Genomic DNA, 27,321 nt, shown 5'->3' on the forward strand with positions numbered 1-27,321 from the left:
TAAGCCCCTTCTAAAGCCGCTTTAAGCTGACCACCTCGTGGCGTCCCTTCTTGTCTCTCCTAAATATCCCGACGGTCAGCTTCGTTGGATGATCCCAGGTTTTCAGGTACAATGAAGGAGAAAAAACACCTCTCTGCCCACTTTCTCGACACCATTTTGCATTTATTTATTTAATGAAATTCCTATGCCGCTCGACGGTAGGGGAAAAGCTCAAGAGGGATTTACAAAAAGAACAGAATGACGACATTATTGTGGTGGGGGTGGGGTGGGTGAAAAACCATTTAAAACCTTCAAAAACAATAAAAATGAACGATAAGCTCAAAACCGCATTAAAACACATATCACCATACTGGGTAAAGGTAAAGGGACCCCTGACCATTAGGTCCAGTCGCGGACGACTCTGGGGTTGCGGCGCTCATCTCACTTTACGGGCCGAGGGAGCCGGCATACAGCTTCCAGGTCATGTGGCCAGCAGGACTAAGCCGCTTCTGGAGAACCAGTATTGTGCACGGAAATGCCTTTTACCTTCCCGCCAGAGTGGTACCTATTTATCTACTTGCACTGTTGTGTTTTCGAACTGCTAGGTTGGCAGGAGCAGGGACCGAGCAACGGGAGCTCACCCCGTTGCGGGGATCGAACCGCCGACCTTCTGATCGGCAAGTCCTAGGCTCTGTGGTTTAACCCACAGCGCCACGTTCTGGGTCGGCTTGCCTAAACAAAAGTGTTTTGAGCAGCCGCTGGGGAGGAGCACAGTGAAGGTGCCTGATTGATGTCAAGAGGCAGGGAGTTCCAAAGTTTGAGTGCTGCTGCACCAAAAGATAAATTTCTTACAAATGTGGGACAGGTATCTAGAAATCTAGCAGCAGGTAAGTAACTGCATGTGATACTGGATGAGTTCTGGTGCCTACCTCCCCTACACATACTTGCAACCCAGGGGGACTCAGATGTGGCAGCTAATCTGGCATGTTAGGTATCCCTTCTCATGGCGCCAAAGCTGATAGGATAGAGAGCCCAGCTGCAGTTTTCTCCCTTTTCCATTGCAAAATGTCTTGAGAAGCTTAGGCAGTAAGGTGTTCTCTCCTTTCTCAGGGAAACTGGGGTGTTTTTTTGAGGGGTGTGTGGTTCTGACGAGACAATCATATTGCAAGATGTGGGAGAGGGCAATTGCTTATTTTCTGGTCTTGACTGGGGCGTTGGCACTCTATGGCCCCTGATCCCCTGCTTCCATGGCTTTTTGCTGTTTTCAAGACCAGACCAGGCAATTTTTTTCTATAAGCTGCCTTGAGTTCCTGTCAAGGAATAATAATAATAATAATAATAATAATAATAATAATAATAATAATAATAATACATGGCATCTGTAACAGTGCCTGTTTGCAAATTAGAGCAGTTAAGTGGGCATATATGGGGAGGGTGATCTGATAGGTAAATTGTTAAGGACTTTATATACTACAGTGGAGCCTTGGTTGTCGAACACCTCCATTGTCATACATTTCTGCTCCTGAACACCGAAAACCCAGAAGTGGCTCCGGTTTTAGAACGATTTTTGGAAGCCGAACGTGATAGGCGGCTTCCGTTCTGAGTTTCCCTATTGTATTGAAGCTTCCGCTTTCAGTTTTCGAACGTTTCAGAAGTCGAACGGTCTTCCGCAACAGATTACGTTCAAAAGCTGAGGTTCCACTGTATCAGTAACACCCTGAACTTGGCCTGGTAGGAAACAGGCAGCCAGTGCTGTTCTTACATACGTCTACCATGCATATAGAATTGTATAGTTGGAAGGGACCCTGAGGGTCACCTAGTTCAACCTCCCTGCAGTGCAGAAATCTCTGCTAAAGCACCCAGGGCAGATGGTCACCCAACCTCTGCTTAAAAACCTCCAAGCAAGGACCCGAGCACAACAATGCCCTCTCCATGGAACAATTTTCTCCTCCACTCACTCTTGGGCTCCCTCTCTCGGAATATTTCACAAAGTTGACGGAGATCAACACCGTCCCTTTGATCTGCCGCACCTCAAGGAGCTGGTGTCCTGGGACCAAAACAGATGCAGACATGGCATTGGTAGGGAGGGAGGGAGAGAAAAGGAAGCAGAAATTGAAACAAATGTATTTTAAAATTGCCATTCTTACACAGGAAGGGAGGCGTGAGGGAGACTGCATTCTTGCATGTGAGATACAGTAAGTTTTAATTTTTATAAAATTACAGGGATGAGCAAAAGGGGACTTGCCAGGTGGGGCGGAGCCACAAGAAGAAGAAGAAGAGTTTGGATTTGATATCCCGCTTTATCACTACCCGAAGGAGTCTCAAAGCGGCTAACAATCTCCTTTCCCTTCCTCCCCCACAACAAACACTCTGTGAGGTGAGTGGGGCTGAGAGACTTCAGAGAAAAGTGTGAATAGCCTAAGGTCACCTGGCAGCTGCATGGGGAGGAGCGGGGAAGCGAACCCGGTTCACCAGATTACGAGTCCATCGCTCTTAACCACTACACCACACTGGCTCATAACAACACTAACGTCCTGGCAGTTGGGACGCTGTTGCTTATTGTGAGGGAGAGGAGAGAAGTGGCAGGGAGGCCAGCGTGGTGCAAACACACCCATGGAGCTAATCCAGCACACCTGCCGATGTGTTTGCACCATGCCAACCCCCCCCCCCCAATTCATCCCAGTAAGCTGCAGCAGGACAGATGCTTCTGCAGCTGAGATAGTGCTACTGTGTATTGTAGAGGTTAGAGTGCTGGATTAAGACATGAAAGTCCAGGGTTCAAATCCCGACTTGGCCATGAAGCTCACTGCCCCTCAGCCAAACCTACTCTACAGGGTTGTTGTTTTGCGGAGTAACTACTACTAAATGGTGAATACCTGCACCTTTTTTTCTAGAAGAAGAAGAGGGGGGTTTGAATTTGACATCCCGCTTTATCACTACCCGAAGGAGTCTCAAAGTGGTTAACATTCTCCTTTCCCTTCCTCCCCCACAACAAACACTCTGTGAGGTGAGTGGGGCTGAGAGACTTCAGAGAAGTGTGACTGGCCCAAGGTCACCCAGCAGCTGCATGTGGAGGAGCGGGGAAGCGAACCCGGTTCACCAGATTACGAGTCCGCCGCTCCTAACTACTACACCACACTGGCTCAAGAAAAGCAATGGGTGGAAACCATGCAAGGCCACCTTGAACTCCTTGAAGAAAAAGGTGTGACGTAAGTGCAATACACAAAACGTATTTTTTGCTCTATAGGAAGCACCCGACCATAGGACACACCTTGTTTTAGAGGGGGAGAATAAGAAAAAAAAAAATTCCCCTCTCTGCTCAGCGCCCCTTCAGCGAAGCGGCAGGAGAAACAGAGCCCCTTCCATTTTTCTTGGCTGAAGGGGCACTGCACAGCTCTCCCTCTCTGCTGAAGCCGGGAGAGTCTTGCTCTCCCGGCTTCAGCAAAAGGAACCCGAAGCCTGCGGAGCGCAGCGGGAACTCACGCTGCGCTCCGAAGGCTTCAGGTAGCTATCCCTGAAGCCTGGAGAGCGAGAGGGGTCAGTGCGCACTGGCCGTTCTCGCTCTCCAGGCTTCTGCGAAAGCAACGCAAAGCCTCCGGAGCATGGAGGGAGCGCTCCCTCTGCGCTTCAGAGGCTTCACATTGCTATCACTGAAGCCAAGGAGCCTGCATTCGCTCCATAGGACGCACACACATTTCCCTTTAATTTTTAGAGGGGGAAAAAGTGCATCCTATAGAGTGAAAAATACGGTAATTAATAACCCATTTAAAGATGTAAAAAAAGCCCTGTGGCTCAGGCCAGTGGCTCATCTAATCTGGCATCCTGTTCTCACAGCAGCCGACCAGATGTCCAGGTGGGAAACCCGCAAGCAAGGTGTGAGAATCACAGAAAGTCTCCTTTCCTGTGGTTTCCAAATTGCGCGGCGGAAGCAGGACTGAGATAATAAAAAAGCACTGGTTGTGGCAGTTCTAGCTACAGGGGCTTGGATGGTCTCCTCATTAAAGGGCCTGGGAACATAAGAAGAGCCTACTGGATCAAAGCAGTGGCCCCTCTAATCCAGCATCAGTTCTCACAGTCGCTAACCAGATGCCCCAAGGAGAAACCCGCAAGCAGGACTTCAAGGACCCCACCACCCTCTCCATGCGCAATTCCCAGCAACAGGTATTATTTTGGAGGCGTATTACTGCTTCTGGGAGCGGAGGAAGAACATAGGCATTCTGATTAGTAGCCACTGGTTTCTCTGCTGAAGCGCAACGCCGAGTCGTACCGTGGAGCCTGGTCTGTCCAGTCCCATCATCCTTCGGCACCATCTGCATGGACCTCGGTAGAGCGAAGTGAGCGAGGCTTTGATTGGCCGATATCCATTCCAGGATTAGGGAGGTGAAGTTATCGAACTTCCGCCGGTGCTGGTCGAACAGAGCTAGCTCCAAAACGGTGTTCCTCAAACTGGACACGGGGACCTGCAAAGCATCCCAAAAGACACCGGAGGCAGCCTGCATTTAACGGTGTGCACCTGGGAAAGGACCACATCTTCGTGATCTACGGTGCCAAAGCACAGAAGCCCTGCAAAGCAAGGGCAGCAGAACGTGAAAGGTACCGATGATGACACCTTGGAAGATTACATACCATGTTTAACTGATTGGTCCGTTAGACTGATTCTGTTTTAAAAGCTTTGGTCTACTAAAGAAAGATAAACCCTGATAACAATGGCTGGCAGCAAATATAATAATAATAATAATAATAATAATAATAATAATAATCCTATGTCGCCATCTGACTGGGTTGCCCCAGCCGCTCTGAGCAGCTCCCAACAAAATATTAATATACAGTGGTACCTTGGTTCTCAAACAGAAACCGTTCCAGAATTCCGTTTGACTTCCGAAAACGTTCAAAAACCAAGGCACGGCTTTCGATTGGCTGCAGGAGCTTCCTGCACTCAATCAGAAACCGTGGAAGCCATGTTAGATGTCTGGCTTCCAAAAAACATTTGCAAACCAGAACACTCACTTCTGGGTTTGCGGCATTCAGGAGCCAAAACATTTGAGTCGCAAGGTATTCAAGATCCAAGGTACAACTGTATTTAAAAGATATATATTAAAATCCAGAGCTTTTCTTCTAGGAAAAGTGGTGCTGGTACTTGTGTACCCTTGAGTGCTCCCAGAAAAAGGACTGCTTAAAGTCTGTTTATCTATCTATCTATCTATCTATCTATCTATCTATCTATCTATCTATCTAGCATCTATTTTCCCTACAAGGACTTTCCTTGCAGTTATACAAACTTTCTGAGCTCAATTTCTGGCTAATAACAACAACAACAAAAAAAGACTGTCCAACATCTTCCCAAGATTCCCAAACAAATGGAGTGCATTGAGGCACTTCAGTGGCGCTTCCAGCTTTTCCCGGAACACTTACCAGCTGCTTGTGGTGCTGAGGCAAAGGGCAAGGCGGAGTGCCAGCTGCCAGCTTATACACAGGTGTCACAGCCATGCTGGCAGGGTGGGCACAAATGAACCTCACCTGCACCATCTCCACAGCAGGACTGGGGTTTAGCACGCCCGGATGGTTGCCCACCTGGAACGTAAACACCTTTGGGGAAGCAGCAGAGGAAGAGTGGTTGTCAGCCAGCAGGGTTTGCAAATGTAGCCAAGCATAAAGTTTAGATGTAACCAGAGCCTTTGGACGGGGTCATTTTAAAGCGTTAGACTAAGAGAGACAAACGCTGAAATCTCCTAACTACTGAATCTGGAAAGGGGGCATCACTGTGGACGGTGCATACAGCTAGAAGGGAGAATAAGCCAAGCACAGATGTAGCTATCATAGCGCTGTTTTCTGTAAGATGCGCCAGCACTATGGAGGCTGTGCCTTTCCTTATCGGCCATTACGTTTCTTAGTAATAAATAATAATAATAATTTATTTATACCCCGCCCATATGGCTGAGCTTCCCCAGCCACTCTGGGCGGCTTCCAAAAAAATATTAAAATACTGTAATACATCAAACATTAAAAGCTTCCCTAAACAGGGCTGCCTTCAGATGTCTTCTAAAAGTCTGGTAGTTGTTGTTCTCTTTGACATCTGGTGGGAGGGCGTTCCACAGGGAGGGCGCCACTACCGAGAAGGCCCTCTGCCTGGTTCCCTGTAGCTTTGCTTCTGGCAATGAGGGAACCGCCAGAAGGCCCTCGGAGCTGGACCTCAGTGTCCAGGCAGAACGATGGGGGTGGAGACGCTCCTTCAGATATACAGGACCGAGGCCTTTTAGGGCTTTAAAGGTCAGCACCAACACTTTGAATTGTGCTCGGAAACGTACTGGGAGCCAGTGTAGGTCTTTTAAGACCGGCGTTATGTGGTCTCGGCGGCCGCTCCCAGTCACCAATCTAGCTGCCTGTTAACGTCTTGGGCGGGGGAGGGGAGAGAATACGCACACACCTTCTTCCTACCTGTTCCCCCAGCTCCAGGCATGTAATCCGATAAATGTACTGGTTTTGCTTCCTCTTGGCCGGCAAACGAACCTCCACCACGTGGACTTTGTCCTTGTGCTCCACTCTGAGCTCCAAGAAGAAGCGGGATGGCTCCAACACCCATGGGCTGGGCCCTCCCTCAAACACCATCTCCTTCACGGAATGCCAGGTCACCAAAGCCACCTCCACGGGGTTCACAGCCTAGTTATTATATAAAGGAGTCAACACTGCCTTGGCCTGCAAAGAATTGACCCAAGGACCCCACCCCCACCCCCGGTTCCCCACCTGTAATTCTTCCAAGACTGCCACACTGCCAAGGAGTGTGGTGGAGTCTCCCTCTTTGGAGGTCTTTAAGCAGAGGCTTGACAACCATATGTCAGGAGTGCTCTGATGGTGTTTCCTGCTTGGCAGGGGGTTGGACTCGATGGCCCTTGTGGTCTCTTCCAACTCTATGATTCTATGATTCAATAGGGAGGTCTGTGCTTTCTAACCACCATTCTCACCCCTAGTTCCCGGGAAACTAGTAAGATGATAGATCAAGGTTGCAGACAAAGAACATCAAAATGAAGGACTCTGTTTTATACTGAACTAGACCATTTAGCTCAGTATTGTCTACACACTGACTGGCAGTGGCTTTGCAGGGTTTCAGGCAGGGGAGAGACCTTGCCCGACCTGGAGGTGCTACTGCTGGGGATCGTAATCTAGGACCTTCTGCAAGAAAAGCAAATGCTCTATCCCTGAGCTGTGGCCCTTCCCTCAACAACGCAAAAGGAATTCAAAAGAGAGAACAGAAATAAACTGTAGTAGTAATAGTAACAGTGGCGTAGAGTGGGGGGTGCAGGGGGGGCCGGCCGCACCGGGCGCAACATCTGGGGGTTAGGGAAATCCACGGGTTAGGGGGCGCAAATCCATGGGTTAGGGGGTGCAAATTACTTGCCTTGCCCGGGGTGCTGATAACCCACGCTATGCCACTGAATAGTAATAGTAATAATAATAATAATAATAATAATTTATTTATTTATACCCCACCCATCTGGCTGCGTTTCCCCAGCCACTCTGGGCGGCTTCCAACAAAACACTAAAATACAATAACCTATTACAGTGGTGCCTCGCAAGACGAAATTAATTCGTTCCGCAAGTCTCTTCGTCTTGCGAGTTTTTCGTCTTGCGATGCACGGTTTTCCATAGGAATGCATTGAAAATCAATTAATGCGTTCCTATGGAAAACGCCTTCCCCCGACCTCTTCTGGCGGGCGGCATTTTAAAATCGCCCGGGACAGCGGAGGACTTCTCCGCTGTCCGGAGCGATTTAAAAGCCCCTGGGAAGGCAGGCAGGGGGGACAAAGGCTTTCTCGCCCCGCCGCTCGACTTCGGGACATCGTTCCGATGCCGGGCGGCGGGGGGAGGCTTTCCCGCCCGGCCGCCCGGCTTCGGGACATCGTTCCGATGCCGGGCGGTGGGGGGAGGCGTTCCTGCCCCACCGCCCGGCATCGGAACGATGCCCCGAAGCCGGGCGGCTGGGGGAGGCGTTCCTGCCCCACCGCCCGGCATCGGGACGATGCCCCGAAGCCGGGCGGCTGGGGGAGGCGTTCCTGCCCCACCGCCCGGCATCGGGACGATGCCCCGAAGCCGGGCGGCGGGGGGAGGCGTTCCTGCCCCACCGCCCGGCATCGGGACGATGCCCCGAAGCCGGGCGGCGGGGGGAGGCGTTCCTGCCCCACCGCCCGGCATCGGGACGATGCCCCGAAGCCGGGCGGCGGGGGGAGGCGTTCCTGCCCCACCGCCCGGCATCGGGACGATGCCCCGAAGCCGGGCGGCGGGGGGAGGCGTTCCTGCCCCACCGCCCGGCATCGGGACGATGCCCCGAAGCCGGGCGGCGGGGGGAGGCGTTCCTGCCCCACCGCCCGGCATCGGGACGATGCCCCGAAGCCGGGCGGCGGGGGGAGGCTTCAAAAGCCGTCCGGGGGCTTTTAAATCGCCCCGGACAGTCCCGGGGCGATTTAAAAGCCCCCGGTTAGGCAGGCAGGGGGGGCAAAAGTCTTTGCCCCCCCTGCCTGCCTTCAAAAGCCGTCCGGGATAGCGGGAAGCGCTTCCCTGTTATCCCGGACCGCTTTTAAAATGCTGGCGGTGGGGAGCAAAGCCTTTCGCCCCCGCCGGCCTTCCTGGACCTCTTCTGAAGTCCGGAGGGGGGGGGAAGGCTTTGCTCCCCACCGCCAGCATTTAAAAAAAGGTCCCCGAGATTTCCCTATGGGCTTTCGTCTTGCGATGCAAGCCCATAGGGAAAATCGTCTAGCGAAGCGTCGCAAAAACCGAAAAACCCTTTCGTCTTGCGGGTTTTTCGTCTTGCGAGGCATTCGTCTTGCGGGGCACCACTGTAAACATTAAAAGCTTCCCTAAACAGGGCTGCCTTTAGATGTCTTCTAAAAGTTTGGTAGTTAATTTTCTCTTTGACATCTGGTGGGAGGGCGTTCCATAGGGCGAGCGCCACTACCGAGAAGGCCCTCTGCCTGGTTTCCTGTAACTTGGCTTCTCGCAACGAGGGAACCGCCAGAAGGCCCTCGGCGCTGGACCTCAGTGTCCGGGCAGAACGATGGAGGTGTAGCACCACCCTCCGCCCACTACTACCATAGAGTTGGCGCCTCCTCACCTTGAGCGGTTCATAAGCAGCAAAGGTGGCACTCGTGTCAAAATACTCCTCGTAGATGGTGGCGCTGGCTGTCACCAGTGTGTGGCCGAGAGACTTGGCTGCTAGATGGATGGTGGAGCAAAACTGTGGCCCAGCTTTCTGCTTACCTAACAAACAAGAGCACAACTGCACAGGAAGAGCGACTGATCTGTCAACCAACTCCAGAACTGCAACGAAGGAGCTCGGCAACTCACTCAGGTGGCAATTGCAGTGCCCCGTGACTGTGGAGTACGGTGGAGAGCACAATGGGGCATTGGTTGAGAGCGGGTGTCCTTCTAAAGCAGAGGCCACCCTAGCAAACAGCCGTCCCCGGAATCTGCTCCTCAGTCTGCCCATGCAAACACTGGGATATGTGTGAGGGGGAGGGCGTGATATTTTTCATTTATTATTAGGTGTTATGTACTCAGTTGAACAGGATCCAAAATGCAGCAGTCTGAATGGTCCTGGAACAATAGGACCCAGAATGCAGCAGTCTGATTGGTCCACAGGAGCCATCCAATCCAGCTCCAGGTGGAAGTGAATCCGCAACCTGATTGGCCTTACAGGAGAATCCTGGAATTAGCCAATCACGTGGGGCCCATTGTGTATATAATGTATACAAAGCAGACATTCTGGGGGAACTTCCATTTCCTCCTCACCACTATGAGCTGAAGAAAGAGCATGAAATCCACTCTCGACTCCGAGAATATTTCAGTGAAATATACTTGGAGTCGAGAGTGGATTTCATTACTACTTTCTTTTTCTTTTGAAATTTTGCACCCTTAAGAATTTTGCACCCACGGCAACTGCCCCTGTGGCCCCACCCACACAATGGCACAGGCTCCCAGGATTCTTTGGGGGAAGCCATGACTGTTTAACATGGCGCAGTACTGCTTTAAACGCCTAGTGAAGATGAGGCCTAAAACAGGAGGCCAGGAAAGGACCGGCTACCCATTTATGTTAGGGAACAAGTGAAGAGAGCTGCCCTCTTACCCGCTTCATCCAGGGCGAACACTCCTTGCTTATCCATGCCGACGTCCAGGGGTAAGAGTGAGCAGTCCGTGAAAGCAATGGTCTCCCCCGTCTCTTTCTCAACGTGGTACATCCTGAGTGGGACTTCCAAGCTCTGTCCAATCTCAGCGTCTGCATGGAACGGCAAGAACTCCATCTTTGAGAGCTTGAGCACATACACCTGAGTGGGAGGCAGGGGGGAAAGAGTCAAAGAGCACATGAAAACATCTTCATGTACGCAACAACGGCTGCCAGAGTTTTAATAGCACAATGATGGAAGACTGAAGAAACCCCAACTAAAGAATCATGGCAAGAAAAATTGATGCACTATGCAGAACTGGCAAAACTGACACACAAGCTACGGGACAAGGTTAACTGTGACTTTAAAGGTGAATGGGAACCCTTTACAAAGTATTTGAAGACACAACAAAGCGAACTGGACTCCTTGGCTGGTTTTGAATACACATTCACAAACATTTTATTGATAATAATCAGCTAAACAGTTTGAGGATCCATACAGCTGTGTAACATGCAGAAAACAGCATTTTTAGAGAAATCAAAGTCTGGAACTGAGGGAAGTCGGGGGTGGGTGGGTTTTGTGGGGGGAGAGAGGGGGAGGGAGGAAAAATGGGGGGAATAAGAATGATATGTTTCTGGATAATATGTTTTGTTTTAATTTTGAATAAAAAAGTTATTAAGAAACAACAAAACAACAACAACAAAGAGCACCTAGGAGGGAAGAATCAGCTCTCTAGGGATTCAGAACGCCCCAAGGCATCTCTTCAGACAGAGTTTGAAGCCTGTAGGGTGGGGTTTTGACCCAGCAAGCAATTCGACTTGCGCCAATGCTGCAGAAAGACTTGCCTGTATTTCCCCAAAGTGGAAAGGGTTCTGCACATCTCTGGCTTGCACGGCGGTTTGGCCCTCAACCAGCCCGGCTGTGACCACCCCTTTCACCGTGACGGTGGCCACGGTCTGATTGGAAGAGGTCCATGTGAAGTTGCCGCTTCCTCCCTCCACCTGTGAATAGTTGGGAGAGCAGAAGCAAGGGAGGGGAAATACAAAATGCACAGTTAAGCCTGCACCCCCGGAACAGAGTAAGATGATGATGTTCTCCACCAGAGTGTTGGAGAGAACATGTGTCCCTGGATCAGAAACAGTGGCCTCCATTGGTGAAAATACAAGCATGGACTCACGTGGCCAATGGAAGGGGATTGCAGGAATAGAAAACTCAATGTAGCAGTGACCTGAACAAGTGAGGAGGCCCAACCTCAGGTCCCTTCTGCTAGGGAGGTCAGATGGTCATCTAAGTTTTCTGCAGTAGGTCTTCCTCAGCGGGATGTCAGGGTGTCTTTTCCACCAGCCTCCTCTTGTAGACAGAGAGGCTAACCCTTTTATTCCATTTGGTATTAGCAGAGATTCTCATTGGTTGCTTCCGGGTGGCCAGTTTTTTTGGTAGAATATTTTATAATAAAATGACATTGATGAAAAGGACCTCTCCAAATGAAGCGAATGGGTGGTAAATTGGCAAATGCAATTCAATGTAAGTAAACAAGCGTAAAGTGATGCACGTTGGGGCAAAAATACGTGAATTTCACATATACAACAATCTTTATTACGGTCCAGAGACCCAACAAATCGTTACAAAGCAATACGCGGGTGCCACGGGTGGTGGCAGCGGCCACTGGAATCTAGCAACAGGTTAGATGCCCCTCTTATAGGAGACAGGGAAGGGGACATGAGCTATATGGGACTCTTGCTTACGTTTAGTTAATGCATCTGAAGACTTAACAACAGTGAGCAACTTTCCTTAGACGGAAGTAATGAGTTCAAAGCAAGGGGACCTGCCAAAGCTAGATGGCTTTCAGGCAAAAATTCTACGATCTCTGCTGCAGGTACCCAACTGTGAATTTCACATATATGCTCATGGGGTCTGAACTGGAAGTGAGCGAACAGGAACGAGACCTTGGGGTTGTAATGGATAGCTCAATGAAAACGTCGACCCGGTGTGCAGCTGCCTTGAAACAGGCAAATTCCACGCTATGGATCATTAGGAAAACAATTGAAAGGAAAACTCCCTGGGTGGGATCTCCCAGGGTGGGAGACTGCGGGAAGAAAGGGAAGTTCCCAGGTGAGAGCTGGGAAGGCTCACTCTCCTTTGTGTGAAATAAAGGTTAAGATATAATTTTGATAGAGGGATGTTCTTAAGTTCTTAAAAAATCCTGTAGTGTACTCCGCCACATATAAGGAGGAAAACTGAGCAGTGAGACTGTCAGATAACCAAATCATTAAGTGCATCAACAAGGCTTCAAACTATCCATGACACAGCCTCTCCATAAGTAAGCGTGAGTGGCTGAAAATCTGACAGTGACTTCACTTCTGTTTACGCAGCTGATATGAGGGAACCAGACGTTGTCAAAATGATCATGTTTCATTTGGCTCTTAACAACCCTTCTGTGTTGTGTTAGATGCTCAGGAGGAGAGCGAAGGGAAGCTCTGTTGTCATACATAACCCATTGCTTTAGGGTTTTGTCGCTGGAAGCTCCGAAGGCATAAGTAGGTCAAAAGTAGGCTCCCAGCACAATTCAAAGTGTTGGTGCTGACCTTTCAAGCCCCAAACGGCCTCGGTCCAGTATATCTGAAGGAGCGTCTCCACCCCCATCGTTCTACACTGAGGTCCAGCACCGAGGGCCTTCTGGCGGTTCCCTCATTGCGAGAAGCCAAGTTACAGGGAACCAGGCAGAAGGCCTTCTCGGTAGTGGCACCGGCCCTGTGGAATGCCCTCCCACCAGATGTCAAAGAGAACAACAACTACCAGACTTTTAGAAGACATCTGAAGGCAGCCCTGTTTAGGGAAGCTTTTAATGTTTGATGTATTATAGTATTTTAATCTTTTTTTGGAAGCCGCCCAGAGTGGCTGGGGAAGCCCAGCCAGATGGGCGGGGTATAAATAATAAATTATTATTAGTAGTATTATAAAATGGTGGAGGGAATGGGTGCCATCTTTCCTGTGGCAGATGGTTGCAAATATTTGTACCGCACTGAGAAATGAATAAAGGGCATTCTAGGGGATTTATTTCCCCAGGTCTTGGTCAACTTCACCTGAACTCTGTACCGGTACAAGACGTCCAGTGGGTGGTGTGGGAATGCCAAGAAGGAGGGCGTCAGCGTGATGGGAAGGTAAATCTTCACTTCCTGCTTGTGGCTGATGGGCGGCTTTAAGAAATCTTCTGAACCACTCTGAAGGAAAGGGAGGAATGATTGACCTGAACTTTCACTCTTAAAAGAAAAACAAAAAACACGTACATAACAAGGAATAAATACTGAAGCCTGCAGGGCTAGCAAAATATCTCAAATTCCTAGCCTTCCAATGTTGAGACCTACTATTATTATATTATTGCAAACCCATAAATCCAGGCCAGAGAATATCCATATGCTACTATGATGAAGGAGCTTTTCTTTTACCTGGAGGAGAACGGACACCAGTGCAGCTTCAATGACGGTGACGCCATCCTTCAAAACCCGAACTACGTGGTAGGAGCCGTTCACTGAAGATATAAACTCTTGAAAGTATTCTTGGGGGAACTGGTGAGTTATTCGAAGATTCTGGAAGTCAAGGGGGGGGATGTTGTCAGAAGAAGGGACAGTGTGACATCAAACACTTTATCAGAAGCACAGCGAAAAGGTCACAGATCGAGAGAATCATTGTGTCCTCGGAGTTGACTCCAAGGAAGCCTACAAGGCTGGAAAGGTGTTTTCAAATTCTTCAGTGCCTGCATCCAATTTTTAAAGACTCTTGTTGTTTTTTGCAGACCCAACACAGACAGGCCAGTGGCCCATCTAATCCAACATCCTGTTCTCACAGTGGCCAACCAGATGCCTCAATGTGAACTCCACAAGCAGGATTGGCCACAAAAGCATTCTCTCCCCTCCTGCAGTTTCTAGCAACTGGGATTCAGAAGCATTAATCCCCCTGACTGCAGAGGCACAGCACAGCCATCAGGCCAAGAAGAAGAGTTTGAATTTGCTATCCCCCTTTATCACTAACTGAAGGAGTCTCAAAGCGGCTAACATTCTCCTTTCCCTTCCTCCCCCAGAACAAACACTCTGTGAGGTGAGTGGGGCTGAGAGACTTCAGAGAAGTGTGACTGGCCCAAGGTCACCCAGCAGCTGCATGTGGAGGAGAGGAGATGCGAACTCGGTTCCCCAGATTACGAGACTACCGCTCTTAACCACTACACCACACTGGCCAAGCACCCATTGACAGCCTTGTCCTCCATGAATTTCTCTAATCCTCTTTTAAAGTCAGCTAGCTTGGTGGACACAACAACAACAACAATAATAACAATAATAATAATTTATTATTTATACACCGCCCATCTGGCTGGCTTTCCCCAGCCACTCTGGGCGGCTTCCAACCAAATATTAAAAACAATACAGCATCAAACATTAAAAACTTCCCTATAAACAGGGCCGCCCTCAGTTGACTTTTAAAAGTAAAATAGTTGCTTATTGCCTTGACATCTGCTGGGAGGGTGTTCCACAGGGCAGGCGCCACCACCGAGAAGGCCCTCTGCCTGGTTCCTTGTAACCTCGCTTCTCACAGCAAGGGAACTGTCAGAAGGCCCTCGGCGCTGGACCTCAGTGTCCGGGCTGGACAATGGGGGTGGAGATGGTCCTTCAGGTGTACTGGGCCGAGGCCATTTAGGGCTTTAAAGGTCAGCAGCAACACTTTGAATTATGCTTGGAAGCGTACTGGGAGCCAATGAACTCCAGTGGGAGTGAGTTCCATAGTTTCACTATGTGCCACAAAACCCTTCAGTCCTATGCGTGTTCCTCAGAATTAAGTCCCACTGAATTTCATGGGGCTTACCCCGAATATGTCTATACTTTAAGGCTGCAATCCTATGAACATTTACTCTGGAATTTGGGGTGGGTGTGATTTCAGACATAACATGCACAGGATCTCATTGCAAGTTAAGGTTGGCATTTGGGAGAGATCTTGGAGCTTCTTTCCCAAGCTGACACCTACTCACATCGGACGGGTAGATCTTGGTGCTCGATTTGTCGTACACTTCGACCGTGATGATATACTCTCGCTTCACTTCTAGGATCCACCTGTTGCCGGGCTGGACAGTGAAACCTGCAATCAGTTGCACAACGGAAGCCAAACGAAAAGCATTTCTGTAAGATGAGGCAAAGGAAACAAACTGCATGGTCCTAAGTTTCACATTTAGCGGCTGGGGCACCCGGCAGCGTGTTCACTGGAAGTTGCCCATACTTGGCTCCCTTGTTGGCCTTCTCTTCTTGAGAACCTCAACCTTAGACAACTCAGTCGTCTTTCTTACGACTAGCCCAGGGGGTTGGCTTCCTCTTCCCCCTTAGCCTCAGCTTTGCCCTTCCCTTTTCAGCAGGGAAGAGGATGATGGGGCAAAACGAGAGGCTAGTTGGCTTCACCTATCATTTGCTGTCTCCACCTACTATAGGTCTCTGCCTCGAGTCCTACCAGTGGCAACGGGCACCAGCCTTCACCTCCACTGAGGCAGGACCTCTTCTAAGTTCCCTCCCTCCCCAGAGTGATAGAATCCAGCTCTGTGCTGACCAGAAAAGGTACAAGAGATACCGTATTTTTCGCTCTAACACGCACTTTCCCCCTCCTAAAAAGTAAGGTGAAATGTGTGTGTGTCTTATGGAGCGAATGCAGGCTCCATGGCTTCAGCGAAAGCAACACGAAGCCTCCGGAGCCCAGCGGAAGCTCTGTGTTGCTTTCCCTGAAGGCAGGAGAGCAAGAGGGGTTGGTGCGCCCCAATCCCTCTTGCTCTCCTGGCTTCGCTTCGCTGGAAAGGCGCTGCACAGTTTTCCCTCTCTGTGCCTCGCCCCTTCAGCAAAGCGGGAGGAAAAATGGAAGGGGCTCCGTTTCTCCTGCCGCTTCGCTGAAGGGGCGCTGTGCAGAGAGGGAGATAATTATTTTTTTTTATGGTCAGGTGCGACTTATAGAGCGAAAAATATGGTAAATTCCCCAACAGGATGTCTGCAAACGGAGTTACAGGCTGCACAGCAACTATACCTCTAAAGCACATCCTAGGAATTGTGGTTCGTTCAGGGTGCTGGGAACTGTAGCTCTGTGAAGGTTAAACCACAGCTCCCAGGATTCTCTGGGGGGATGAATGTGTTTTAAAGGAACGGTGTGCGCACAGCCCAAGCTGTGTGCCCCACCTCTTCCATCCCCAGCTTTCGAGGTGAGTCCAGACGCACATCGCCACTGTCACCCACATCACCCTCTTCCTTAGGAAAAAGCCCAAGTGCGTATAGTCAAAACTCTGCACGGAGATGCGGCAGAGACCGTTTACCTAAATATCCAGGCTCCACAACGTATATGCTGCAGTTGGGGAGTCCAGAGGAGGCTCGCATGTGGATGTCTTAATCTCTTCGGTAAGGAATTGGGCTTCATCGTAAATTGAGAGGAGGATGAAAGGGGCAGAGTGTTACGTTGTGGGTGAAGATATCAGATGTCACAGCAATTCTTCAAACAGCTCTTGTTTATTCACAGGCCAGAAAAGAACTGTACTGAAGGGTTCAGTCAGCCTGCTTATATAGAGCTCCACTACAACGCAATTGTAACAACTTTCTGTAACTATCCAATCACTGAACGTCACTTTCAATCCCTTATTTGCATATGTGGACCTGAGTGAAAACTATCTACAATATCACCCTGCTGGCCCAGGGTGAGAACTTCAGTACATAACACAGAGGATGTTTCACATTAAACACGGGGTTGGATCCGATATGGCGCTACACTTAGCGGTATGCTTGTTCTGCTGGTGAAATTTTTTTCCCCAGTAGAATATTGTTGCACGAGAGCAGGCTTCTTCAAACTCAGCCCTCCAGATGTTTTGAGACTACAATTCCCATCATCCATGACCACTGATCCTGCTAGCTAGGGATCATGGGAGTTATAGGCCCAAAACATCTGGAGAGTCGAGTTTGAGGAAGCCTGCACAAGAGAATGTATTAGCAGGTTGCCGACAACTCTGGTCACATTGACATGCATTTAAAGCCCCATGGTGCTACATTTTACAGTCATGGCGGCTTCTCCCAAAGATTCTGGGAGTTGTCATTTATTAGGGCAGCTGAGAGTTGTTAAAGGTAAAGGTACCCCTGCCCGTACGGGCCAGTCTTGACAGACTCTGGGGTTGTGCGCCCATCTCACTTAAGAGGCCAGGGGCCAGCGCTGTCCGGAGACACTTCCGGGTCACGTGGCCAGCATAACAAAGCTGCATCTGGTGAACCAGCGCAGCACACGGAAACGCCGTTTACCTTCCTGCCAGTAAGCGGTCCCTATTTATCTACTTGCACCTGGGGGTGGTTTCGAACTGCTAGGTTGGCAGGCGCTGGGACCGAGCAACGGGAGCGCACCCCGCCGAGGGGATTCGAACCACCGACCTTTCGATCGGCAAGTCCTAGGCGCTGAGGCTTTAACCCACAGCGCCACCCGCGTCCCTGGGAGTTGTTAGGAGGCCCCTATTCCCCTCACAGAGCTACAATTCCCCAAGTGGTTTAACACTCAATCCCTCTTTCACAGGGAATTTGGAGAATTTTAGCTCTGTGGGGGGAATAAGGGGAGGGGGGAATCTCCTAACAACTCTTAGCACACTCAACGAACTATAGCTTCTATAATTCTTGCACGATGAGTTTCTGCTGGTGCAGCTGTTGTGCTGGGATTCCTCTGTTGCACAACATTTCACACACACACACACACACACACACACACACACACACACTGCTAGTGCATGAGCCCCTGTGCAACAATGAAAAGTGGGTGTGCTTAGCCTCTTGGAAGCTATTCAGGCATGCCTCAGGATTTCAGGGGTCATGTGTCAGGGAAGACCGAAACAGCTAGTTGCTTAGGAATAATAGGTCAGGAGGTACCCAAAGATTGGGGGTGAAGCGGGGGATGTTTGTGTTTGCAACAACGGCTGCCCAGATGATTAATGCGCAGACATGGAAAGAAGAAGAAGCTCCAACCAAGGAGGACTGGCAGATAAAACGGATGGGAGTACTCTGAGATCAGTAAACTTATAGAAGAATAAGGAAACAGGAAGAAAGAACCTTTAACGAAGACTGGGGAAAGTTTGTTGAACATCTGAAAAATTATTGTAAGCAACTTAAAACGTTAGCGGGGTTTATATAGAAGAAGAAATAAAGGCAAATAAAGGAGGAATAAACACTTAAAATGAAAGGAACCAGAGATGGGGATGAGGGGGAGTGAATCTGATGTGCATTTTTTGTTTCGTTAAATAATTTGTTTGATTGTTGCAAAATTGGAAAATTATAAATTAAAAGAAAAGAAACAGCTAGCTGCAGCCCGGTCTAAGTTCTTTAAGGATACTTTTATGGACTAAGACCAGGTTAACCTGTCCCAGCTGAATGGCGGTGATGGTAGCTGTCTTTGCATCCAGTTTGGCCACGGGGAGTCCAGAAGCATTAGGTGCCTTCACTGCATCTTGTAGCTCCAGCTCATAATGCTCAAGAGGCAATTGAACCTCTGTGGAGATAAAGGGCCGGCCAAGCTCAGTCAGTTCTTCCCAGCCATAGCTGCTGCGCTCAGGTGTGTTCTTTACACAGCCTCCCTCTCCCACCCCAACCCAGCAGGGATGTCAGGGCAGTGACCAAGTGTTGCCTTCGGCTTCAGTGCTATTCATAGTAAGTATGATTCAATTTTTCAACTCAATAAAAGCACTGAAGCTGCGAAAGGCATTATAGGCCAAAACTAATACAGCGGTACCCCGCAAGATGAACGCCTCAGAAGACGAAAAACTCGCTAGACGAAGGAGTTTTTCGTTTTCTTAGCCGCTTCGCAAGATGCATTTCCCTATGGGCTTGCTTCGCAAAACGAAGCTTGCCCCGCAAGCTCCGGGGATAGTGGGGAAGCGCAGCACGTCTTCCCCGCTGTCCCCGGACCTCTTTTGAAGCAAGGGGCGGCAACGGGGAGAAGATTGCTTCTCCCATTGCCAGCCCCACAATCTCCGGGGACAGAGGGGATGGCGCGCGCGTGCACGCCTTCCCCTCTGTCCCCAGAGATTGCGGGGCAGGCAACGGGGAGAAGCAATCTTCTTCCCGCTGCCCCTTGCTTTAAAACAGGTCTGGGGACAGAGGGGAAGGCGCGCGGCGCTTCCCCTCTGTCCCCGGACGGTCTCCATAGGAACGCATTGATTGATTTTCAATGCATTCCTATGGGAAACCGTGCTTTGCAAGACGAAAAACTCGCAAGAAGAAAAAACTTGCGGAACGAATTAATTTCGTCTTGCAAGGCACCACTGTAGTTAGAGATAGGAGCTGTAGTCCAATAAGGCCTCTCCTGGTATGCCCCACGGAGGACCTTAAGGTCCATATATAGCAACACCCTAGTGGTCCTGGGCCCTAAGGAAGTTAGATTAGCCTCAACCAGAGCCAGGGCCTTCTCAACACTGGCTCCGGCCTGGTGAAAAGCTCTGCCTCATGAGACCAGGGCCCTGCAGGATCTGATTTCTTTCCGCAGGGCCTGTAAGACAGAGTTGTTCTAACTGGCCTTTGGCTCAGAATCAGTTTGATTCCCTCCCCCTCTTTCTTTTTCCTTTCTCCTCCTGTGAAGAGGCTACATCCTAATGTTTTAATGCTGTATTTTAATCTTTTTTAAAATTATATTTTAATCAACTTGTTTTTATTATTGGTTGTTAGCCGCCCTGAACCCGGTCTTGGCTGCGGAGGGTGGGGTATAAATAAATTTTTATTATTATTATTAATAATAATAATATCTGGAGGATGGCAGATCTGCCACCACTGGTACATATCCTTCAACCAACCCACCCTTACTAGTGAATGAGTTTCACTGAACACTGTAAGGCTCACTTCTGAGTAAGCATTAGTGTTAGAATCTGAGGTGTGAAAGCTAGGAGCTAAAACCTAGGTTATGGGCGCAACAATGGAATGTCTAGGGTGCTATTTTTATAACAAGAATGCAAAGCTGAAAATGAATGAACAGCAGATAAAATATTATGTTCATTTTTCACATGGTCCAGTCCTTCCCCAGCTCACTCCCCTAATATTCTTAAGAGGGTCTTTTCTCCAGTCTTCAGAGAGTAGATGGAATTGGGGAAGCAGAAAAAGGTCCTCCTTTCCTTCCACTCTGCAGTTTTAATCTGAAATCTTAGGCTCAGTACTGCACTCAGAGCTCAGAAACTGCTTGCGCTAATGACATTCCCTGTCGCAAAATGTGCCTAGAATAGTGAGAGTTTCTAACGCTGGTAATCACATGGAGGATTTCGCAGCCAGGAGACTAAATTATGCATCGAGTCACCCAGAAGATTAGGAATGTACCTGTGATCTTTCCCTGAACTATTTTGCCAACTTTGTACTTAATGTAGGCTCCGACCAGCAGGTAGACATCGTAGGAAGGGATTAAGAATATGTTCTCCAAAACCAACAGGCGCACCAGGGCAGCAGCAACTTTCTGGAAGATTGAGAAACCACCACCAGGGGCACGCAGAGAGAAATGCACACATAAAGAAATATATTATTATGCTTTGCAGTCGTTTTACAAGTAAGACTCTTTCAAAACTGAAAAAGGACTGAGCGATTCCATCGCATTATATGCCCCCTCCTGGTTGGCATTCAAGATAGTTGCTTTGGTTTAATCTCCACAGGGTGCAGGAGCAACGGTGGCTCCACCAGACCACTTTCTGCTCGTTTAAAATTGCCGCCTGTCACCTCCACTCCATACATTTAAAGCACTCTTAGAATCACAGAATGAGCTGGAAAGGACACCAAGGGTCATCTAGTCCAACCCCCTGCAATTCCCCTGGGAATTGGTTTGCAAAGGATGCTGACAGTTATAAGCTCCTCTTAGTAAAGGTAAAGGTAAAGGGACCCCTGACCATTAGGTCCAGTCATGACCGACTCTGGGGTTGCGCGCTCATCTGTCTATATAGGCCGAGGGAGCCGGCGTTTGTCCGCAGACAGCTTCCAGGTCATGTGGCCAGCAGGACTAAGCCGCTTCTGGCGAACCAGAGCAGCACACGGAAACGCCGTTTACCTTCCTGCTGGAGCAGTACCTATTTATCTACTTGCACTTTGACGTGATTTCGAACTGCTAGGTTGGCAGGAGCAGGGACTGAGCAACGGGAGCTCACCCCGTCATGGGGATTCGACCCGTCAACCTTCTGATCGGCAAGCCCTAGGCTCTGTGGTTTAACCCACAGCGCCACCCGCGTCTTACAGAGCTCCTATTTCCACAGTTCCCAGATTGCTAAACCACTCTGGGAACCGTAGCTCAGCGTATGATCTCCTAATTGTCACAGCTAAAAATTGGCCGCTGTTTCTTTAATGCTAAAAGAACTAAGTCAGCATGAGTCAGTGGCCTACCATGACGCATGCAACCTTTCACCAAAGTGTACCTGCATATATAGAGTGGTCAATGTTAGGGTTGGGTGTGGGTTGGTTGGATGGTAGAAAGCTGGTTGTGTTTGGTGTGTGTAAAAGCTGTTGGTCATGGTTGGAGAAGACTTTTTAAGAATAAAAGCAGCAGTATTCTGCAAGAATACTATTTCTCAAAGACTCTTTTGTGCCAACTAATGTCTGAGGACTAGGCAAAGGAGTAAAAAGGAGGTCGGAACCTGTTCTTTTTCAAACACTGACACTAATAACTCTATTTAACAAACGACAGTTTCCCAGATTCTTTTGGGGAAGCCGTGACTGTTAAAGTGGCAAAGAGCACTCTGAATGTATGGTGTGGATGCCACCTCTATAGCTTTGGTAGGCCCTGACCTTGCCTTGCACTGCTGGGATCCCTCTGGGAGTACTCACCTTGTAAACAGGCTCCTGTATTCGGACCTTTACGACGGCTGCGCCTGTTTTGATCCCTGACACCAGAATCCTATCTCCTTGTTTCTCCTCTCTTTCCATCTCAACTACGTAGTCGGGCGGAGAATATTCAGCCTCAGAGTATTTTAAAATCCTAAAGAAACCAAACTGGGCTTTTACTGGGAGGACAAAGGTCTGTCACTGCATTAAGAGTAAAAAACAAGCAGGTTGAAATTTATAGGGTGGGTGAAAAACCTGCAGCCACTGTTAAGACCTCCAAAACCCACCAGCCCCAGCCAGCATGGCCAGTGGACGAGTGGTGGTGGCAGCCACTGGAATCTAGCAACAGGTTAGATGCCCTCTTACAGGAGATAGGGAAGGGGACATGAGCTATATGGGACTCCCGCTTACATTTATGCATCTGAGGACTTAACAGCAGTGAGCAACTTTCCTTAGACAGAAGTAATCAGTTCAAAGCAAGGATGCAATGGAATGAAATCTCTCAACTTCAGCAGTCTACCCAGTGGAGCACACACACAGCCTCCCGTGTCGTTTAGGATTTTATTAATCACACTTGGCCATTTGGGGTTTCGTCTTACCTAATCTTGCTCGAGAGCTCCACGTTTTCCAACTCATCGTCCTTGGCGATGCTCCACTCAAATTCCAACCCCTCCAAGCTGCTGAATGTGTTCCCTGCAGGCAGGATCCAAAAACGAGCCCAGGCTCAGGGCCAAAGGAGATGCGATGTGATGATGTCTGTCATGTAGCTTAGCTTTGTATGACTGGTTTTTTGTTTTTAAGTCACACGGGGGTGGGGAGGGAGGATCAGGACCATAGCATGAGGGGTGAGGGCTCGAACCCTCTGACCATGCTATGGTCCTGATCTGGCTTTTGCTCCAAAGCTTTCTCACCTTGAGATCCTTGCTGGCAACAGAGAGGGAGATGCTAACAGGTCTTGTTCCAAAAGTATGTGAGTGTGAAGATGAGCAGAAACATCAGGTGAAATACAGAGAAGAATGCAAATTAAGTTGTTGTGGATAAAATAGGCCACGTGCTTGCTAACTTTAGGCATATACCATAAATAAAGAGCACTGTGACCTATCTTGTCATGTCAAAAGAGAGAAAGCAGAGTCCCACTAGCAGGTCAAAAGGGTGTATCAACCCCAGAGAGAAAAGTAATTAAGAATAATAACAATAATGTAGTCGAGTGCTATGCAGAACTGGGCTTATAAATGACTAGCTGCCTCATACCCAGCATTGCTTGTGAATTCTAAAAAACAAAAACAAAAAATCAGTGCAGTTCTGAAAGGTGCACTTTGCTGTCTGGATTCAAAACGATGTCCAAAATTTGGTTACAATATTTTAAGAGGTTTCCAAATGCAGAGCATACAGATACATTTCCAAAATATATAGTAGGTGTTCTGAGTGTCACAGGATGCCCCCAGTAAGATTACCTTCAGCATCCAGAGCTCTCACACTCAGCTCAAGTGGGGAGTCTTCCACATAGATCTCTCGAGTTCGGGAGATGATCTCAACATGGTCTATCAGATCCACAATGACATCGCAACGCAGCAGATGACCTGTCACTGGGAGGAGGAACAAAAGTGGGTGTCGCCCACCCACCACATGTAATCCTGTATCTGTGTTTCATAACAGGGGAAGAATAAGGGTGGATGTGGACAATCCCTGCTTGTCTGGGAAACTTTTCTGAGCCCCCAAATTGCTCATTCAGTGATAAAGGCATACTCTGTACATGCTCAGCGTTTGGGGTTCTTCATTCCCCAGGTTTGCATGGCACCTTAGACCCCTATCCCCTATCCCTATAGAAACAAATCCATTTCAAAATTCCCCTTCTTTAGCCCACCTACCTGTCTCCTCTGCTAAAATAACGCTGGCCAGCTTTGTGGCCTGTGTAGAGCAGGTGGTCAACAAAGCTTTCTGAGAGCAAGCCGTCCCATTCTCGTACATTGGATCAATGGTGACTGTGTCATGGCGTGTGGAGTACCTGCAGAGCAGATGGGACAAGGCTTGCATGCTCCTGTGCCCCTCTCTCAAGGAAGAGCAGAGAGATGCAAATGTGGAACTGAGGCAGCAAGGAACCCTCCATCTTCTTGGTGTCAAGGACCACCTGCCACTTGGCGCCTCCCCTTCTTCTCCATCAGCAGCAATTCCACCGGGTCCTTTGAGCAGTTATGTAAGAACTAGGACCCAAATTTGCTCAGCCCCCTCTCCCTCCTCTCATTTTTTGGATGGTGCCTTATGTAAGCATTTTTTTTTTTATGATACATCGATTTGAGTGCTTTTGCGGGAAGGCAAATATATCAACCTCACTATCATTTGCTCATCAGTTCTCTGTTTTTATGTCACTGCCACTTGCTACAGCATGAGGTGCATGGGTAGGAGCGCCATTGGTGGTGCAGTAGTTAGTGTGTTGACTAGGAGCTAAGAGACCTGGGTTCAAATCACCCCACTCAGCCATGAAGCTGACTAGGGGTCGATACCTCTTTCGGCCTAACCTACCTCGCAGGGTTGTTGGGAGGGATAAAATGGAGTTTTCTATGAGCAATAATCGAGGCTTAGATTAACCTCAAGGGACGCGGGTGGTGCTGTGGGTTAAACCACAGAGCCTAGGACTTGCCAATCAGAAGGTTGGCAGTTCGAATCCCCGCAACGGGGTGAGCTCCCGTTGCTCACTCCCAGCTCATGCCTACGTAGCAGTTCGAAAGCACCTCAAAGTGCAAGTAGATAAATAGGTACCGCTCTGGCAGGAAGGTAAACGCCGTTTCCTTGCGCTGCTCTGGTTCGCCAGAAGTGGCTTAGTCCTGCTGGCCACATGACCAAGAAGCTGTACGCCGGCTCCCTCGGCCAATAAAGCGAGATGAGCGCCACAACCCCAGAGTCGGTTAGGACTGGACCTAATGGTCAGGGGTCCCTTTACCTTTTACCTAGATTAACCTCATAGATCTCCTTGTGGAGAAAAAGGCAGGATGTAAATAAATAAAACACTGCGAGTACATTCCTATTTTTCTGGATCTTGAAGTGGCTTGGCATGGTTCCCCTTCTCCCCTGCCTACCCCAACACGGATCATTTTATCTTCCAAGCAACTCTGCGAAGCAGGTCAGGCTATTAGCTGCAAACGGCCAACAAGTGCTTCTGGGATTAATGAAATGTTGAACCTGGCCCCACCTTTGGCCCCGCCCACCACCACGTCACTGTTTACGCTCACATTTGCCCCGCCCCTCTCGCAAGGCCCCGCCCCTCACCAGGAGTAGCAACCGCCCTCAGCGCCCAGCACGAAGGGGACGCGCTTTTCCCGGCTGAAGGGCAGCAGCACCTTCGGCGTGTTCAGCTTATAGGCGCCGGCCGGCCCCGCCAAAAGCGCCAAGCCAAGCAGTAAAAGGACCGGCCTTCCTGGAGGGGCCCAGCCCAGCCCCATCGTCGGAAGAAAAGCCCCAAGCCGCCGCGGCGCAAAATGGCCGCGGGATCCCTTCTGCCTCGCACGAGCCCTAGTTCTGCGCATGCGTCGGCGCTTAGGAACCTTGTTAGCACGCTGGACGTTCTGCCCGTGCGCATGCGCGTTCTCACCTTTCCCACCCCTTCGAGTACTCGCGTTTGGTCTCTCTGCCCTTTCCCGCCTCTCCACCGGTCTCGGTCTGCGCATGCTCCTTCTCACCTCGCGGCTCGTTTTGCGGTTTAAGCTAGAGAAATGCGCGCATGCGCAGCCCGGGGTCGGACTCGAAGCCTATGCTAGGAATTTTGCATTGTTCCTAATTTAGGCGCTTCCGACGGCTGCAGCCTTAATTGAGGCAAGGCACCATGAGGTCTGCATTGCTTGCAGGCAGGTCCTCTCTTAACCCAGGCATGGCCAAACTTGGCCCTCTAGCTGTTTTGGGACTACAATTCCCATCGCCCCTGGCCACTGGTCCTGCTAGCTAGGGATTCTGGGAGTTGTAGTCCCAAAACAGCTGTAGGGCCAAGTTTGGCCATGCCTGTTTAATCAATGAAGGAAGGCAGGAGGGCTTACACTAACCCAGTGTTTTCCATGCTTGGGCCTCCACCTGTTTTTGGACTACAACTCCCATCATCCCTAGCTAGCAGGACCAGTGCTCATGGATGATGGGATCTGTAGTCCAGCAACATGGGGACTGGCCTGTTTTTCACAGGACAGGGCTGCTGCAAAGATTTATTTTTAAATGGGTGGAATAGAGTTTAGGCCTGTCACTCAGTTCTTAACTTACCATGCATGGTCACTGGAGGGATAAGATGGTTGCAGACTTCTGCCAGTCACTTTGTCCCTTAGCCTGACCTCCACAAGGTGGCTGTGAGGATTAAAGGCGTATCATAGAATCATAGAGTTGGAAGAGACCCCAAGGGCCATCGAGTCCAACCCCCTGCCAAGCAGGAAACACCATCAGAGCACTCCTGGCATATGGTTGTCAAGCCTCTGCTTAAAGACCTCCAAAGAAGGAGACTCCACCACACTCCTTGGCAGCAAATTCCACTGTCCAACAGCTCTTACTGTCAGGAAGTTCTTCCTAATGTTTAGGTGGAATCTTCTTTCTTGTAGTTTGGATCCATTGCTCCGTGTCCGCTTCTCTGGAGCAGCAGAAAACAACCTTTCTCCCTCCTCTATGTGACATCCTTTTATACATTTGAACATGGGAATGATTTTCAACCAGTGTGCCGTGGCACCCTGGGGTGCCTTGAATGATGGTCAGGGTTGCTGTGGGCAACACAAATATTTTGTGATATTTGTAGCTTATATTTGGTGCTTTTGTTTTCCCTTTTTTCTTCTTTTGCATTCGTGCTTGTGTGGCTTTTTCATTTTCGTGACTGTGGCTTGTGAGTTGTTTTTGTGACTGTGTGGAACCCAGTTCAGCTACTGATTGATTGATTGATTGTATGATTGAGTGTGTGATTGCTTAAATGGATAAAAGCAGCAAAGTCAAGAACACCATTAAGAGAACAACTGTAAGGTAAAGGGACCCCTGACCGTTAGGTCCAGTTGCGGACGACTCTGGGGTTGCAGCGCTCATCTCGCTTCACTGGCCGATGGAGCCAGCGTACATGTGGCCAGCATGACTAAGCCGCTTCTGGCGAACCAGAGCAGCACACAGAAATGTCATTTACCTTCCCGCCGGAGTGGTACCTATTTATCTACTTGCACTACATGCTTTCAAATTGCTAGGTTGGCAAGAGCTGGTACCGAGCAACGGGAGCTCACCCCGTTGTGGGGATTTGAACAGCCGACCTTCTGATCGGCAAGCCCTAGGCTCTGTGGTTTAACCCACAGCGCCACCCACGTCCCCTAACAACTGTAGAGGTAGTAAAATTCATGTTAAATTTCTGTTTTAGGGGTTGTTTTCAAAAG

At 49.4% G+C, this 27,321-nt stretch overlaps 1 protein-coding gene across 2 annotated transcripts in view; it reads right to left on the bottom strand.

Annotated features, from left to right (window-relative positions):
* Nucleotides 1-25,454, bottom strand: part of NUP210L (nucleoporin 210 like) — a 54,891-nt gene extending 29,437 nt beyond the window's left edge. For both annotated transcript variants that reach the window (XR_014163469.1, XM_081891290.1), the window contains exons 1-18: nucleotides 25,214-25,454; nucleotides 23,818-23,954; nucleotides 23,404-23,535; nucleotides 22,549-22,642; nucleotides 21,953-22,103; nucleotides 20,468-20,600; nucleotides 18,501-18,656; nucleotides 16,462-16,530; nucleotides 15,148-15,254; nucleotides 13,577-13,717; nucleotides 13,214-13,351; nucleotides 10,976-11,131; nucleotides 10,094-10,292; nucleotides 9,083-9,228; nucleotides 6,415-6,636; nucleotides 5,392-5,565; nucleotides 4,247-4,439; nucleotides 1,938-2,026 (exon numbers count right to left, since the gene is read on the bottom strand). Coding sequence is in view for 1 of the 2 variants with exons in the window: in XM_081891290.1 (XP_081747416.1) it covers nucleotides 1,938-2,026; nucleotides 4,247-4,439; nucleotides 5,392-5,565; nucleotides 6,415-6,636; nucleotides 9,083-9,228; nucleotides 10,094-10,292; nucleotides 10,976-11,131; nucleotides 13,214-13,351; nucleotides 13,577-13,717; nucleotides 15,148-15,254; nucleotides 16,462-16,530; nucleotides 18,501-18,656; nucleotides 20,468-20,600; nucleotides 21,953-22,103; nucleotides 22,549-22,642; nucleotides 23,404-23,535; nucleotides 23,818-23,954; nucleotides 25,214-25,386 (2,610 nt within the window). In the remaining variant the exon portion in view is untranslated. The remainder of the gene's footprint in view (nucleotides 1-1,937; nucleotides 2,027-4,246; nucleotides 4,440-5,391; nucleotides 5,566-6,414; nucleotides 6,637-9,082; nucleotides 9,229-10,093; nucleotides 10,293-10,975; nucleotides 11,132-13,213; nucleotides 13,352-13,576; nucleotides 13,718-15,147; nucleotides 15,255-16,461; nucleotides 16,531-18,500; nucleotides 18,657-20,467; nucleotides 20,601-21,952; nucleotides 22,104-22,548; nucleotides 22,643-23,403; nucleotides 23,536-23,817; nucleotides 23,955-25,213) is intronic.
* Nucleotides 25,455-27,321: the final 1,867 nt, after the last annotated feature.

Source organism: Podarcis melisellensis, assembly GCF_964234715.1.
Source record: "Podarcis melisellensis genome assembly, chromosome: 16".
Lineage (NCBI taxonomy): Eukaryota > Metazoa > Chordata > Lepidosauria > Squamata > Lacertidae > Podarcis > Podarcis melisellensis.